Here is a 17,248-nt window from a genome sequence, read left to right on the forward strand (position 1 = left end):
AGAGCCCTCAGAATTTGGACAATCTGGACTTGCCTTAGAATTATTTGCCAAAAATTATTGGTTTAAAAAAAGAAAGCCACAAGAGAAAAAAAATAGCAACTCTGTCTCCATGATAATTTGCTTAGATCAGTTTATCATATTGCTGTTAAAAATAAAGCAAGTGTGCAGCTAAATGTCAACAAGAAGTTACATGACAAACAGCTTGAATACAGCCTGAAGAATTACTGAATTGGAGATATGCAGAAAATAAAAAGCCTGACATATAAAAGAGAGATTACATGTAATTTGATTCTCACTGTGGATAAAAACCTGAGCATCTCAGAGTTTACAGAAAGAAAAATTCTGGTGGAAAAAGACGATACTCTTCACTATTGACAACATTTGATTTAAAGTGCTCTGAAAAATGGCTTGTTCTAGAACAAAAGCAAAAATCAAAACAATTCATTCCAGAAGTATTACAACTCAACCGACTGAAACGTCTACTCCTTGTTTGGGTCTCAAGTGCAATTTTAGTCAATTTGAATCTATTTCATGGTGAGAGGCTGCAGTTTTGACAGCTATTGCTAAAATCATCTCAGCAACAAAACGTTGCTCTGCCTAACTTCAGCAGTTGATAAACAGCTCCAAAAACCGGCTCCATAGTTTCAAAACTATTCAGTACCTAAGACTAAATGATCAGATTTGCCAACATTGAAGCACGGTGTACTAAAATTACCAATGTATTACCTAACTGAAAACCTTCAGACTTCCAGATACTGTATTAAAGAGTTTAAAAAAAAAAAAAAATCTTGGATTTAGAATACGCTCAGGCTGTTCTTCAAACAAAGTAAAAGAAATAAACCCAGAGGTCAATTTCTTTTTTAAACAAAAAAATAATTCCTTGCAAATTTTGGCCAGTGAAGTGGGTGAAAAAGCCCATCTGCATGTTAAGATTGACTTTTTTATATACTCAGTGTTATGGCCTGGAAGTGCTGAAGAGACAGTCAGAATATAAAGGCAACTGGAGACAATTAAGCCATTTAAAAAGCACCAAAATTAGCATTCCTTTTGTCGGATCCAGATAACTCAAGTGCTGTTCTGCCACAAAGGCTATCATCAATTTCTAATTTTAGCTTAATCCATCAAAAAAAGCATCTTGCGTTTCTCTCTAGCGTTTCCTCATTAAGAACACTCTTAAATTATATACTGAAATCTCAAGAACACAAACTACACATTGAAGTTCACACTCCCACAGAGACACACTCATGCACGCACTTTGATGTACTAATCCCAATAAAGGTAATGGAACTGCTTGCGCTGTGCTACAGCTAAGCGGTGCCTGAACTGCTGCGTGATGAGCACCCAAAAGCAAGAATTTAGCTATAAATCACAGAAGAAGGTGATCTGTCCCACCTTTGAACCCTCAGCCTTCTCATTGCCTCTGCTACAGCTGACTCTTCTCAGTAACATGAAGTTCCACAAGAACAGTACAGTCATATAAGACCATACAAAAAGCTTTGTCATTAACTCTTAAGTCAGATTAATTCCTTGTATTCAAATTTTAGGACACTGCTTTCACAGTCAAAATACTGTCCTACTACTCCTCAAAAGGACTGACCATTTTATCCCCTTGATTGTGAATACTGTTAAGTATACACCAGTAAACCGAATCCACCGTAAAACTGCAAATTCCTTCGCTCCCCCAGTTGCAGACTATCACACCATAGCTATAGTCTTTCATCGAGAAACTTGTAGGTTTAGATTCCGTTATATTTTAATTATCATGACTAAAGAGGAAAGAAGTATTTTTTCAAACTGAAGGGAAACAGTTTTATCTTCAGAGGACTGGAAATTCTCCTCAACACTTTCACAAGGCAGAATTAATACAAGTTTACAGGATTTCAACTCACAAAAAAACCCATTAAATAATCAAGGTAAAAGCGAGAAATTCTTAGATATTGAGATTTCAGCCTGCTCCCATCACTGGAAGTTTTCGAGAGAAGGTGGCGCTACAGCTGACGTGCTGGGGAAACTGTAGCGCCCGCCGCCTTTGCCACCCCAAATTAAGGGCGTTGGAGCTGCTGCCAGCATGGGATGACCCGTGCCCAGGCAAGGGCGCAGTCTGCCACTAGGGAACAACTGTTGCACGAGATTTATACGTTTACGGCTGATCACGCAGCACAAGTCTGTGCTCCTGCTTATCTACTGCGCGGTGTATAGAAGGCACCCAACCGTCCTGACTGTATAGGGTTGGACCAAAACAAGGAGCTTTGCTCTTAGTCAGGCCCCCTACTCCTCCCTCCTTCATTTGACTTCATACCCGCTGCGTTTTTAATAAACTGCGGAAAGCAGGAGCTGCATTTATCAGCTGAAACTTTGAGAAAGCTCTGAAGCCGCCAGGATCTCGCACCCAGACCTGTGCTTCCTGACCTCACTGCTCCCGTAAAACTGCATTGCAACATGTTGAAAGTGACTGCAGTTAACATTAGTACAGTATACAAACAGTGATTTATCAACATTGTATGCTTTATTGAAAGTTGACAAGTGCAACAGTTAAATACATTGACGTGTTACAACTGTTTAGAGAACATGCACAAAAACATATGCATACTACTATACAGATCATATGCAAAAAATCCATACTGGGAAATCCAATTTTTTTTTTTTTTTTAAATTCTTTGCTAGCAGGGTTTGATAATTTTTGGAGTGTTTTTTCCTGTCTTGAACCAAACTACAATGAACAAAGATTTACTTCAAGATAATCAGCAGCCAGGGAACTTCAGAAGTTACACAAACAGCATAAATCTGCCAAATTCTGAACAGTTGCGTAGGTGCATTCTTATTTACGTAGCATTAAAAAAAAAAAAAAAAGACTTTCCAAACTTCTTCAGATCAGCCAATGAAACAACTAAACTTCAATCTGTACAACCTAAATAGTTACAGTTTTCTATTTTACAAAGTAATTACACTAAATACACAAATATACAGTAGGCAAATAACCTTCATTGTAATTATCCTATGACCCAACTGTACGTCACCTACCTGCTTTCTATATATAATACAGCTTTATGCACCTGTCCACTGCTTCAGAAAACGGTGCAAATATTTGCACTTAAGGTTTCAGGTGACAATTAAGTGTTAAACACTGAATTTACCTTTCTCCCTCTTCCTCTTAAGATCCTATGCACCAGTCCTCACTTTGGAACCCCAGTGCACTATGGGGGATTGAGCCATCACTTTTTACTCCAGTCTATTTCTTCATATTTCCAAGCTCGAAAAGCACTTGTCTCAGTTGTATCACTGGATGAGTGGAAGATTTAAAAACAAACCAAAAAAATGCAGGCATGCAGCTTCTTTTCTCAGCCGTTTGCAGAAGCTGCTCAGGTCCCCAGTGTACTTGTGCTAATTCTCTGGAAGAAGTTTATTTTATTCAATCAACCTAAGAACAAAGACTCCTTCAAGCCAAAGGGGGAAGGGAGGGAAGAGAGAGACAGATGAGTGCGAAATGCGGGGCGGGGGAGAAGCCTCTCCTGATGTGTGCAGGGCATGGAGTCCTCAGTCTGGGTTGCAGTGTGCACTGAAATGGATGAAGGGTGGCTGTGGCGGATTCCCACCAGTCCTTCTTGCTCTGGGCAGTCCAGAGGCCAGCGATCACGATGGCAATGACATTCTGAACTACGCTGAAGGCCCTGAGCCCTGTGATGCCGGCTGAGCAGGCTGCTGTGTCGTCCCTTGTGACTGGGAAGAGGAAGGCGGGGAACCAGTCTGCAGCTGTGCTTGGAACTGGGCAAGCTGCTCCGGGCTGGCGAGTGTTTTTAGCAGAGTGTTTTCTTGCTCCAGCTGGGAGTTCTTCTCTATCAGCTCTTTGATTTGCTCTTTGAGGACCTCCACTTCCTCCCTTACCGCATACATCAAGTGACTCTTTACCAGATCCTGAAACGCAGGAGAGAGGACATGCGTTAGGAAAGCAGCCCAGCGCCAGGCCCAGGCTGCCACCCAGCTCAGCCGGGGATGCAGCTACGCCGAGAGCCGGTGCGAGCCCAGCTCTGCTCGGGCGCCGGGGAGCCGTCCCGGCGAAGGCCGCCAGCTCCCTGCTCGTGCCCGCGGGGCCGGGGCCGGGAGCGGAGCGGGGCCGGGCAGCGGCAGGGCCCGGCCAGCCCGGGGCCGAGGCCGAGACCGGCGGGGGTCGGGGCCCGCGCACACGTGCGGCCGCGGGGCGGGCAGCGGGCCCCGCCCCGCCAGCGCCAGGCCCCGCCCCCCGCGCACCGGCTGCAGCCAGTTCTCAGCGCAGGTTGCCGCATTTCCCTCCCTCCCGCCGGCCCTGCGCGGCCGCCGGTGACGTCAGAGCGCGCCCCGGCCAATGAGCGGACGAGTTATTTATAGCCGGGAGTTAAAGGCCGGGAGTTTGCCTAGCAACAGCCGGCAGAGCCTCCCGTGAGAGCGGCTCCCGGCACCGCTCCAGTAACAAAGGGCGGCCGGGCCCCAGGCGCAGCGCGGCGGGAGCGCGCCGGGGGCAGGGCGGAGGCCGGCACGGCGGACACCCCCCCCCCGCCCCCGCCCCGGGGGGAGCCGGAGGCCCCGGGCACCGCGGCGCCCGGGCCGGCCGCCGTGAGAAGGGCACGGCGGCGGAGGATGCGCCCCTCCGGCAGGGGTGGCCCGCAGCGGGATGCGCTAGGAAGAGTTAAAAAAATAAAATGGCAAGCGTCCCGAAACACCCCCCTTCGGGAAGGGGGGGGGGGGTAAAACTCCGAAACGACCGCCGCTTTCTGCCCCGGCAGCGCCCCTCCCCCGCCGCATGGAGCCGGGATCGATCGCTCGGGGCGGCAGGAGCCGAAAGCGATGCCGTCATTCCCTCCCCGGCATCGATGAGAAACGTGTGCATTCCTCTCCGCAGGAAGCCTTTGATCAATAAAACAACAACCACCGCCAAAAAAAAAAAAAAAAAAAAAAAAGAGCCCCCAAGCCCAGAGCCGTGCCTCTCCCTCCCTCCCCGGCCCCGCTATGGAAATGCGTCCGCGCAGGGGTTAACCATCGCCCGCCGCATCCCGATATTGTTTACCGCTTTAAACGCGAACAAGGTTTTATGCCCCAATTGGTACCTACCATCGCTTGCTCGATTTTGTTGTCGATAGCTACCACGCTTGCACCAGAGGAGCTGCAAGAGAGAAAGAAAGAGAGAAAAAAAAAAAAACATATACAACATTAGCAGCGGCTGAATTATTTAAGAGACAAGAGACGCGGGCGCTGGTAGCCAGTTGGCTGAGAAAGTCATCCTCACGCTGCCCTGCCGCCGCCGCCTCACCGGGATGCTCCAATGCAGCAAAGCAACCTGTGAAGCCGCCCCGAGCCCCCCGCCCGCAGCCGGATCAGATATCCCGGCATTTCCCCCACCCTCCCAGCAGACCACAAAGATGGAGCTTAATCGCAGGCTGCGGCAGCGGCGCTCGGCGCCGGGGCCGGCATCCCCCCCCGGGGCGGAGAGAGGCGAGGGGAGGCGGGCGCCCGGTGCCGCCGCCGCGGCTCCCCCGGACAAAGAAGCCAGCCCGGCGTTCACCTGCCCCGCCACCGCCGCAGCCCCTGGGACACAACACTTATTTACCTACTGTCGAGCCTCAGGGATGAGTTGTCGGTGCCCAGCAAGGACGATAAGAAAGAAATTGAGAAGTGTCTTAGTTGATAAACTCCTAGATCCATTGCCACTGGTCTACAACATTGGGCATTCATGCGATCGCGGCCAGAAACGCTCCCCGCAGAAACCGGCTCTCCCTCTCTCCGGACCCGTGCGTCCGTGTGTGCGAGCGCCGGGCGGCGGGGCAGCTCCGCCGGGCGGCGGCGGCAGCAGCGGCGGCGGGGCCGGGCGGCGGGACCCTGCGGGGCGCGGGGCTGCGCTCGGCCAGCTCCGAGGTCAGCGCTCCGCCGCGCCGCACAAAACCTGGCCATCCCGGCCCCCCCCATAATTTATGCGCCGCCGCCGCCGCCCATTGGCTGCGCCGCCGCCCGGGCCACGCCCCCCGCCGCTCCGTCGCATCCCATTAGGGGCGCTCCCCCCGCCACCCCCGGGCCCGCAGCGCCCGGGCGGGACGGCCCCGCACCCGGGGGGGCGGGGGACACAGGCTCTGCCCCCCTTCGCCCCCGACGCGCGGGGTGCTCCAGCGCGGCTCGCCCTGCCCGTTTCCACCCGCAAGAATGGAGGGGGAAATTAAAAAAAAAAAAAACCAAAAAAACAAAAACACCACACACAAAAATAACAACCAACAATTAAAGGCGCTCGGGAGCGGCGGGGAAGCCCCGCGCGGCCCGGCGGGATGCCCGCCCCGGCGCCGCGGGGCCGCCCGTTGCCGCGCCGACACCGCCACCTATTGGCAGGCGGCGGGGCCGGGCCGGGCCCCGCCGCTCCCGGCGGCAGTCCCGGGGGGCGGCCCGTTACGAGCCCCGGCTCCCGCCGCCGCCCGCCCGGGGCGAGATCCTGCCGCCGCCGCCGCCCCTACCGGAGAGCCCCGCGCTGCCCCCGGCGCGGCGAATTTTAGCCCGGGAGAACGAAACCGGCAGCCGCCAGCTCTGCCCGCTTCGCCTGCGGAAGGCGCAGAGGCAAGAGGCACACACGCACCCGATGGGCGCTGCAGGCAACGCCGTTTGAGACCCCTGCGGGTCTCCTGCACCTGCAACGCCGCCTCTTCATCCCCCACACAGCCCTCCTTACCCCGTAAAACCACTTGTGAAGAAAGTATCCAGCCATCAGACCAACCACGAAAAGCGCACACAGCGCAAACCTACAGATTTCTAGCAAGCCAGCTGATACCCTTCTATAGCAACGGGGAAAATGCCGAGTTACTCATTTTTAGATCGCACCACACAGCGCTTACGATCTTAAAAGCTGCAGCACATGCCTTAACTCAGGAAAAAATTACCGTCCCGCTTAAGTGCGGTGTATTTCTCAACAAATGTTACGCTCTCGTGTGTCACGGAACACAGCCACTGGAGTCACGGCCAGTGCGAGTGGCCCTCTCTAACAGCTTAGACGGAGACCCACGGCTGAATTAGACTACCGCAAAATACGGCCACAAGAAACAGCTGACCTAAAAACACTGCTTTCTAGACCTGCGCTTTCATCAGGCATTACATGACTTAAAGGCACAAAAATAAAGTCAAAAACCTCTGCAATTCTCTATAGCAAACTTCTGCAAGAACTAGAAGTCACGCATATGTCACAGGTGTTGCTGCCAGAGAAGCAGGAAAGCCAGGAGGCACGGAATAATCATCTTAAAGCTAAATTTAGCATTTGCGTACCTGCATCATCCTTCTTAGTTTATTTATGTTGTCCTAGTCTACTATTCTTTCATTCAATAATGCCAGCAGAGTAGTACAAACTAATCCTATTCACGAGAGAGGTCACATTTAAGAGTAAGTTCCTCATAGCCGCTTTCCCAGCACCACGTACGACGCACATCCAGCAAGGGCACGGCTCTCGGCTCGCCCTTCGGGTATCTGGAGAAGTCGCACAGGATAGCACCTAACAGGCTGAAAATTACAGGAAGTTTTTAGGGGGAAAAACAAACAAACAAACAAACAAACCAACCAACCCAAAACAACCCTTTCCTATATTCACTTGCAAATTTAACAGCAAAGTAAATTAGAAGCAACACGTTAAAACGTGTGTCAGGCTCCAGGTTCCCACCTCCTGAGGGACAAACACCAGTGACTGGACATTGTATGTCCACTTCAACTAACCACTTTCTTTGCAGAGGTTACTCACTACACATGATGGTACTCATCGTATTCAGTGACCAAGTGAGCCATTTAATAAACAGGTCCAGAAGCACATTATCTGTACCAGAATCTGTATCAACTTCTGTCCTAGACTTGATCTAAATTAATGTTTTATGAAGGGCTGGGCTTGAAAATCAGTAATGTCTCAAATGACTCCTCCTCACAGCAGTTACTCAGGACATTTAGAATTAACGACTGGACACAAGCTCAGGGGCAATCTTGGTCCCCTGAAGCTCTTAATCAGAAAAGGGCAGATTAGGTGTAAAAAGCAAGAAGTCCTCTCTCTGCTAATTAGGTCCTTATAAAATAACTCGCTTAAGATAGCAAACTCGCATGCCTGAACAGGCATACCCTTGAAACGCCTGCTTTGCTGTTGCAGGACAGACAGTAAATGTTTCTATGTGTTTTCATTTGTACATGTAAAAATAAAGCCATGGATGCATTCCAGGATGATTGTTGGTGCTGCCATAATGATAATTATTAAATGCCATCATTCCACTCATGACAGAGAAATGATACGATTCTTAGACTGAATTAACAATAGATAACATTGCCCTCTTCTAATCTGTATTAATACATCTTCATGAAGAAGAAATACAGATATGATCCTAAATCCAATTCCCGCTGAACTCATTAACCATCTTCCATTAACTTTAGTGGGCTTTTGGCAAATTCCTTCATTTATTTTTAGATGCCTACAAGCCGAGTTGTGATTCAACAGAAAGCTGTCAGCTGCATAAGTAGGACTGCATATTAATATGCATGTTCTGCTTTGCCCACCCTATAAAAAAAGCAAGCCATAAGTCTCCATTTATGGCTGGGAAAGCTCTGAGCTCGCAGTTCGTCTAGGAAATAAAAAACATGATATATACTACTTTCATCCCCAAAACTGGGGAAGGGGGGAGCACCACTAATCTCCGAGGTTCTTGCCTCAAGACCCCGTTGTCTGCCTGACACATACAGAACCCGAACACCATATTTCAAGGTTGAGGTTTTGCTGTTGCTTTTTTCCCCAATATATATTATTTATTAAATAAAACAATCTAGAGATCTAAGGCAAATAACCCTCCAAACTCCCCTTGCTGGCTCATCGATTTGTCTCCCTTCGTGCCTCCTCCACCATGATATTCAACATGCACTTCCCTCAGATTATGTTGTTTTGACTCACTCACCTTCCCTTACAGCACTACATGGGAGTCAAGATGACTAACATGTTACTCAAAACCTTCTAACCATCTCTTTAACACCTCATTAACAGGTATTACACGATATTCGACTTGAACTCCTCCTGGAAAAGCTTACGTTCCTGGGAGCAGAGGTGAGAAAGGCTGCAGCATTCCCCATCCGTGCAAAGCCACCCTGGGTCTGCACCGGGCTGGACCGATGCAGGCCCCTGCCAGAAAGGCGACAAGGGACATTTTTTGGGAGCCCCCTCACAGGACGATCACACGCCTTGGAAGCCTGCACGTCTATGGAGCACCCCAGGTGTTCACAAGCCGCATAAAGTAACAGAAAAAGACTCGGAGAAGGGTTACTGAGAAACGAGCAGGGCAGAATACAATATAATGCTAAACAACTAGCTCACCAGCATCTTTGACCCTCAAATAAATTAACTGCTGAAGCTGAAACATATATAGTAGTCAAAGACTTTTTAGCATGCTTCACCTTTTGTAGTGTTTCAGTTCTTAAACACTGTTTCTCCCACTAAATAATTCCCTCTTGTCTCAATTTAATCATGCTAATCACTTGAAAAAAGTGCTTTTCATCTTAAGCACATAATGAGGTAAGCCGTAGCACAGAATCATTTTGTCTCTGTGCAAGTCTGGTTTGGCATATTTCTGTGTGCATGTTAAAAAATTCTTCCGCTTAAAAAAAAATTTATCTTTCAAGTACCTTGTCAATGTATGCTACCTTGAGAAGCCAACATTAAAAGCCCTAGACAAGCATCTCCTGAACATAAAATAAATTTTGTCTTTTGACTATGTTGCGCAGAGACCACACCAGAAACTGTATTAGAAAACAGCAATTTCTGTCACAGCACACTTTCATCTTACACTATAGACAGGCTCCGATCCTGTGGACTTGAACTACAGTTTTCAACTACAAAATAGAAGTACTTGACAACGTTAAAAAAAAAATCTGTTAATGACTCAAGAAGAGACTACAATAATTAGATTCTACATGATTTCTGACTTTACATCTAAAAATGGTCAATAAATGGCAAAGTACTATTCTGCCCTAGAATTCATGAATTCAAAACTAATTGTATATTGACAGAAACCGCCCCAGTATCAAACTTACACAAAATTGCTTCAAGCTAATAACCTAAAGAGGAAATTCTGGCTGCAGCTGACATCAAGGACTAAAGGATTATTTATTTCAATAGGCCATGTTTTTTTTCTTCATCTCAGTAAAGGTACAAGATAGGCTGCAGAAGCTGCCCAATGATTCCCCCCCCCCCCCCAGTGAGTCATAATTATTTTTTAACAAACTAAGGACAAAAAAAATTGCGTTCAGATTGCCTAAAGAAAGATCACAGAATCTCAGCCAACTTCCTTTTCCAGCCCCAAACTTGTAGCTAGGATCTTGATTTAAAGAAACCAAGCCATTGAGAACTTACTGCTTAGCTCCAAAGGCTAACATGTATTTTATTCCTAGTTTGAATTCTGCAGATTTCAATTTCCATACTTCTGCTAAATTGAACAACCTCTTGCTACCAGATATTACTCGATCAGTTTTCCTAAATGCGTGCTTTTCCTCCCCCATAGTGAAGTTATTTGCATCTATAATTTGGTTTGCTAGGAACTGGGTTTTATTTCCATGAAAAACAGATAAAAGGGAAAGCTATGCAAAATGCTAGTGAAATGAAGTACTATATTTGTAAATATTTTTTTTTTGCCAGATGTGCAAGCATAACTAAATAAATATTTAGCAGAAAATACATACACCTTACCAAGGTTCTGGAAATAACCTGACAGTATCTCTAATCGCAATGCATACACAGAAGTATCACGCTGTGCGCTCTGCACAGGAGACAGAAGGCTGCATTTAAGAGGAAGAAGATAACTGTGTAAGATCAAAAGACAAACAAGGAGCAGTTTTCACTGGCACCTTTGAGTATATCCTCTTTCTTTTACAGGCAACTAATTGTTGTTTTTAATGAGAATTATAATGATTCTACCAATTTTAATGCTGACAAAATAAAACATAAGGCCTGTATCAAGTACCTGGATATAGACAAACACAGAGATAATCCACTCTTCACTGGTCAGAGAGAACTCTTCAAGGAAATATGAGCCATCTTGCAGCAATTTTGATGCTCGGAGAAGGACATGTGGCATCCCCTTTCCTGACATCGTCCATAGATGACCATCTTGCAATGCGGTTGAGATGAAGGACCCTGTTCTGTGCACATCCATTGAGTTTCAAAGTCTCCCTACAGAGTCAAGTGAGGTCTGTCATAACTCAAAACCTGAAATTGCATCTAAATGCTACACCACCTACATTTAAGGAGTTATACATTTGCAGTAATGTCTAGTTTGGGAATCACAGGCTTCCCTGATTTCACATCCAAGCTTAAAATGAGTACGTGTAAAATATTTAACTTCACTAAAAGTGAAAGCCCTCCTCAGTATCCCATGAACTGCCCTTGACCAAGGGCTGCAAGTGGGAAAAGATCCACTAACCGTGTTAGCATCTTGAAAGTTTTAAGTGAGACATCTGAGCCAGGAATTGATTTTCTTTCCTCCAGAAAGATGCACACAACGCCACTCTGCATGCTATCACTGTCCCCAGGATGAAAGGGGAGAAAAACCGTTTAGTGCCATAAAGCAGCATATGTAGAAAAGTGATAAAATGTTACAACCTTTAAATTTCACTACCTGAAGCATGGAGCTGAAATTCATTTTTCCTTTCTGTGAAATTTGGTTTAAATAATTTTAGATAATTTTAGATTTAACTCACATAATAATAATAATAATTTTAGATTTAACTCACAAAAAGAGCCCCTGGTCTTATGCATAGCTTTCATGTGCAATGCTTTCCTCAAAGCCAAGGAGAACACCTCAGAGTAAAAACCACTTACACTACCACTTAATCCCACTTGTTCTAGCTGTACAGCAACGTATTTTTCAACCATATACTCCAAAATTAAATGAAGAGCGGAGGAAAGAGTCACTGGAGCATTTCAAGTTACACATAACATAAAAGAAACACAGCAAGTCTAGGAAGTGGTTTGGCACAGTGGCACAATGAGCATTTGGAAAGCTGACATTCTCTATGTTAAACAGCATCCCTGACCCAGGGAGCTGACAGCCCAGGAGGGACTCTGGGACAGTGGCTGACACCCCACCCTATCTTGATAGCACACAGTGGGATTTAGTCATCAAATTAAAAACCAGCCAATGTAACCTGTAACTGAGAAGGATCATCTTTTATTATTTTTTAAACTCTTAATATCTTCTCTTTCCTTAAGGCTGGGGAAAAGTCACACCAAGTCACATGAAGTAGGAGTGCTAAGTCTTACTGATTGGTGCTAATTGTGGAAGGGGGGATGGAGGACCTTAAGTCCCTCCATTTCCCCTGTCCCCAGCCCCCCTGTAAAGCCTACGCCCATTATGCCTTTTTTTTTTTTTTAAACCACTTAATCCCTTCCTTCCTCTTTTCCCACCACCTCCCCTTTTTCTAATTGTTCCCCTTGAAACTATATTGAAAATCTTGGATCAGCTAATAATTTAGTCACACTTTTTAAGAAATCATTTATATGGTATAACAGCTGGCCTACACTTCTCACTGAATATCATTTTCCCTTTGATGGCCACTTTTCGATTCAATACTTGAAAAGAAAGCCTCTATTTGCTACAGAAGTATATCACGCTAGAAGCCAACTCAAAGTTGCCAGGAACAAAGCCAAAACCCCTGCAATTAACCAGCGTTGTCCTATGGTCTTCAGGAACTTTGGAATGAAGTTCTCTACTCCAGGTTCTACAGAAGTTATTAAAAACAGTCAAGGATGATCAAAGGAGAAGAGGAAACAAAGTGTAAGGTAAGACTGCAGTGTGGGAATGGAGCACTGGGGACATGGACTCCAATCTGCCGTGAACGAGGAGGAAGGTCCACCACTGCTCAGAGCTTTTGACGTGGCAGATCGCTCATTATCACCCTGTTGTGCAGAACCATTTTTAAGGCTATTCTGTTAAACAATAATGAACCCCAACACTGCAACTCAGTTACATGCGTGGCAGAATAAAGACAATAAGGTGAGAGTCCAATGCCGCTTTTCTTCCTCAGCAAATATAGACCTCTATCCAGTTGTCCATTTACACTCCTACAATTTCAGTCTCTTTGCCATCACTGGCAAATGGCTTCAAAGGTATTAGCAATATCGATGAACAAGTAGGTGAACAGCTTTCAGATTAACTCCCCCAGCTCTAATGCATATATATCACACAAATTTGTAATACTGTATTTCCTAATGATTTCTGAGTGGTCAAAGCATTCCAGTTGTGCCTGAACCCACAGTTTATCATCTTTTGGTGACTTCCTAAAAAAATCAGAGAAAATTCAAGACCTGCTATTCCATCCAAGTAGAAGTGCACTTTAACAGGCTGAAATCGCTCTCATGTCTTTAAAGGTACTTTTATACCTGGATGGAAACTTTCCTTTATAGAAATCAAACCCCATGTACCTCCACCCATTCAGGGAGTGTGGGGGGGAATTTCCAGAAACATGCAAGAATGTGACCTGATTTATTGCACAAGACTCTCACTTTCCTTTATCAACCACCACATTGGGCATTTGCTGGATGATTCCCTGCCCAGCCTGTGCTTTCCCACTCCCCCTCCTGTGGAAATGAGGATATGAGAAGAATCTGCTGTATGCCCATGCTTCTAACTCAGTATGGCATTGAGAAACAGGTACAGCTAGACGCTGGAGTGGGAAAATACTCTCAGGCTTCTTAATCCAGGCATAGCTTCAGTGACTTAAGAGACACAAATCCTGCTGACTCATGACTGCAGAAATCCCAACAGAGTATGTCCATGTAAAAAACATTTAAGCTTTTCTCACTGAAGAAATTGTAAAGCAATACTGGTTTGAAATAGAATGCAAGATACCTGGGAAAGTACCTAAAACTATGAAATGAGGTGTGCTTAAAAATTACTTTAAAAGTTACCTGAAGACAGATAAATAGGTATTTCAATCTGACCTGACTGTGCCTTATAGCTTTAGAGATGTGTTTCCCACTTTAGCACAACACTTCTTTCCTGTAATCCTGCCATGCTGCAAACCAAAGAGAACAGTCAGAACAGATGTGCCGGCTCAGCATTATTCTGAACACGTCCCTGGAGCACCTTCTAGGCCAGAGACTGCAAACGGCTGGCATAGGTCCACGTCATCTACAGAAGGCCCGTATATCCTGAAGTCCTGGTTCTCCTTCAAGTGGGATTCAGCCTTCCTCAGTACCCTGCTGCTCCTCTAGAGAAGACTCAGGCAGTAGAAAGCCCTCCTTTTCCAGAGGGCTACATCTTCTAGCTCGTAAATAGCAAGTACCTCGAGACCGTCTGGTCTGTGGTGGCCACGCTGGGCAGACACCACTGACATTTAGCCACCCTTGAGCCAGACATTCTGCAAACAGAAGATATACTCAATCTTTTAATACACAACTTGCGAAGGAAAGATTACAGCATATTATTTCATACCTATTCAATAACCAGGTAATCATCTTTATGCAGAGTTGGCTAAATTTATGAGTGGCATCCTGTTTATGAAGCAGCCCAGTCCATTCCCTCATACTGCTGATGCCTGTTTTCTGGTGGATATCCACCTAAAATATGTTTCATTAGCTGTTCCAAGAGTCTTTCATACAAAACAAGGTCTGAGCTCACGTATATACTGTGTCAGGCACCCAACACTTCTTGAAAACAATTACCTCATCCTCCCAGAAACCACTGTTATGAGACGACACCTTGAACCTTTGCAGCTTAAGAAAACCTCAAAACAAAACAAAACCCCCCACAAAAACAAAACCCAACCAACTCCAGTATCAGAAGCCTGAGATGAGTAACCCACTTAGTAAAGCATGGGAATCCAAAACAGCTCCCAGGTTCGTTTCCTCATTCTCATGCAGGGTGTTAGCCCAGATGCCCAGTGGCTACCATGCTACAGCATCAACGTGGTGGGCTGCCACACTGCTGTCAAGTTACAGGAAGGAAAGAAAATCCCTGCTGTGAGACAGGATTTAAAGCCCCTCTTCCAGCTTCACGGGCGGAGCCAGGGAACGACTGCTGCAGTGTCCCACAAAGCACAGCGGACAAGTCACCTCTTCCAAAAGCCACCCTAGGCAGCCTCCCATCCAGGGAGGCATTGCCTGCTCCCACACAAGGTACTGAACAGGGGAATTCCTCTCTGACTTGTCCTGGTGACTACTAGTTGCTAGAGGCCCTGGGCAGGTAGACGGTAACATCAATCAGCAGTTCAAATACAAGCAATCACGACAACTATAAACAAAAACATTTGTAAGTGAATCTTTGAGTCACAGGGCAGCACCGGTGCAAGTGAGATAGGCTCCTGCCTTGAATCAGTTTGCCCAAACCTGTTTTTCAGCCCCATTTCTGAAGAACTCAGCATTTTAAAACAAGCTGTTGATAAACTGAAACGGGTAGAAAAGAACCACTGAACTGATTCAGAGATTGGGGTTGGGGGAATTTACTTACACTGACAGACTGAAAGGATCCTTGAAATCATCGGAAGGACCTGATTTAACTAGGGCGAACAGTTACCTTTAAATAGAGAAAATACTAGGTTTCAGGGACTGTCACATTTTTGTTTTAATTTTGCATATTAGAGTGCATCTATTTTATATTTGCCTAATGATTAATTAAAGCCTGCCTTTTAAAAACACTAAGAAGGACTAGCTCATAAATATAGTGGGTTTTCTATCCCTTGATATCATCAGATAGAGACTGGATGCCCTTCACTAAAGTATGCTTTGAACAACCTGAAGTTACTGAAGTTCGGATAAAGATAATCTAAACATGCGTAAGACATACAGAAGTTTTTTGTCCTTGCCTTCAGTACTGCTCTTGTATTTTGACCAACTACAGCCCACCTTAATTATGCCACAGGTTGGCAGGCGCACCTAGCACACCGTTCTTCCAGCTGAGGCCATAACCAGAAGCTGAAGCACTTTCTGACTTGTTTCCCCCTGCCCCAGGCCCACATCATCTGTGTTTCCAACCAAGTTTCAAAAAAAAAAAAATACAGAAGACACCACAACACGTTTTTTTCAGTATGAACATGGAGAGGTGTTGACATGCACCGATCTTAAGCAGACACAGCCACCTGTCTGCAGTCTGCACCACAAGAGAAGCAGGAGCTCCTGCACGCCCGTATCATTGCCATTTCCAGCTGCCTAGTGCTAGACAGTAGCACACAGACATTAGGGATCACTTTTCCAAAGCACTTTGGCAGAGCTCCAGTACCTAAACTCTAGATCTTGGACTTCATTCTGGCAGCCAAACTGAAAAATGAAAAAGTATAAAGTATTTAATTTTGTTAAGAGTAAAAGCCCTTCTCAGCACACTGTAAACTGCCCTTGACAAAGGACTGCAAGTGGGAAAAGATCCACCAACTGTGCCAGTACCCTGAAAGTTTTAAATGAGATACCTGACCTGGAAATTGCTCCTCTTTCCTCCAGAAAGCCACACACAACTGCACTCTCTCTCAAAAGAGATTCTGTGTCCAACCCGGAGAAAGCCAAATGCTTCTGTGGATTTGGCCCACGCATTCAGTTTTGGAAAGAAAATATAACCATATGCAACATTAGCCAAGGACAGCTGCAAGAGAGGCTAAAGTTTCTCCTTCATTTGCAATCTATGGTTACGTGACAGTCTCAGCCAGCCTTAATTCACAGAAGAACAACTACAGCACAACCAGCGCCTCTGCAAGAGAAACTCAGGAAACAAAAGCCGTGAGCAGTAAGCAGGAAGTAGCCTGCTGAATAACAATACAGGAGAAATCATCCACGGTTTCTGTATAGTGTTAACAGATGCAGGATTTGGTTTATGACGAGAGGTGCTATATCATGCTGCTAGGTGCATCAGTAAAAATCGGCTATAGCAAAAAGTCTTAATAATGCAGACAGGTTAAAGAAAATCACGTCTACTCCATCACACTTTGCTCATTATACATTTTGTGGAACAGATTGTTTCCTACCACGAACCAATCTTCTCAATACTACCTTTCTTGTTCAGTAATATATAATGACACAGCTCATTGCTGTATACAGACACAGCTCGTTGCTGTATACAGACACAGCTCGTTGCTGTATACAGACACAGCTCGAGCATAACATACCTGTTGTCATTATATTTCAATTGCTATTATAAAAGATTTCCATTACACTGGTTCCTTAGGCATTCCGATGAATTAATTGAGTATAATTTTTAACATTCATTTGAAAGTTCAAGCATGTTTTCAGAAACTGTTGATTGCTGAAGAAATT

At 45.8% G+C, this 17,248-nt stretch overlaps 1 protein-coding gene across 3 annotated transcripts in view; it reads right to left on the reverse strand.

The window, feature by feature from the left end:
- Positions 1-2,484: 2,484 nt before the first annotated feature.
- Positions 2,485-17,248, reverse strand: part of TSC22D1 (TSC22 domain family member 1) — a 97,089-nt gene continuing 82,325 nt past the window's right edge. For 2 of the 3 annotated variants that reach the window (XM_087756857.1, XM_009463102.2), the window contains 2 exons: positions 5,083-5,134; positions 2,485-3,912 (listed from right to left, as the gene is read on the reverse strand). In XM_087756857.1, coding sequence (XP_087612983.1) covers positions 3,655-3,912; positions 5,083-5,134 — 310 coding nt within the window. In that variant the 3' untranslated portion in view covers positions 2,485-3,654. Of the gene's footprint in view, positions 3,913-5,082; positions 5,135-5,578; positions 5,896-17,248 lie in introns of those variants that run through there. The other variant, XM_009463103.2, reaches the window with a different exon arrangement.

This window comes from Nipponia nippon, unplaced genomic scaffold (assembly GCF_047370975.1).
Source record: "Nipponia nippon isolate SJK-2023a ecotype South Korea unplaced genomic scaffold, ASM4737097v1 scaffold_2, whole genome shotgun sequence".
NCBI classification, from domain to species: domain Eukaryota; kingdom Metazoa; phylum Chordata; class Aves; order Pelecaniformes; family Threskiornithidae; genus Nipponia; species Nipponia nippon.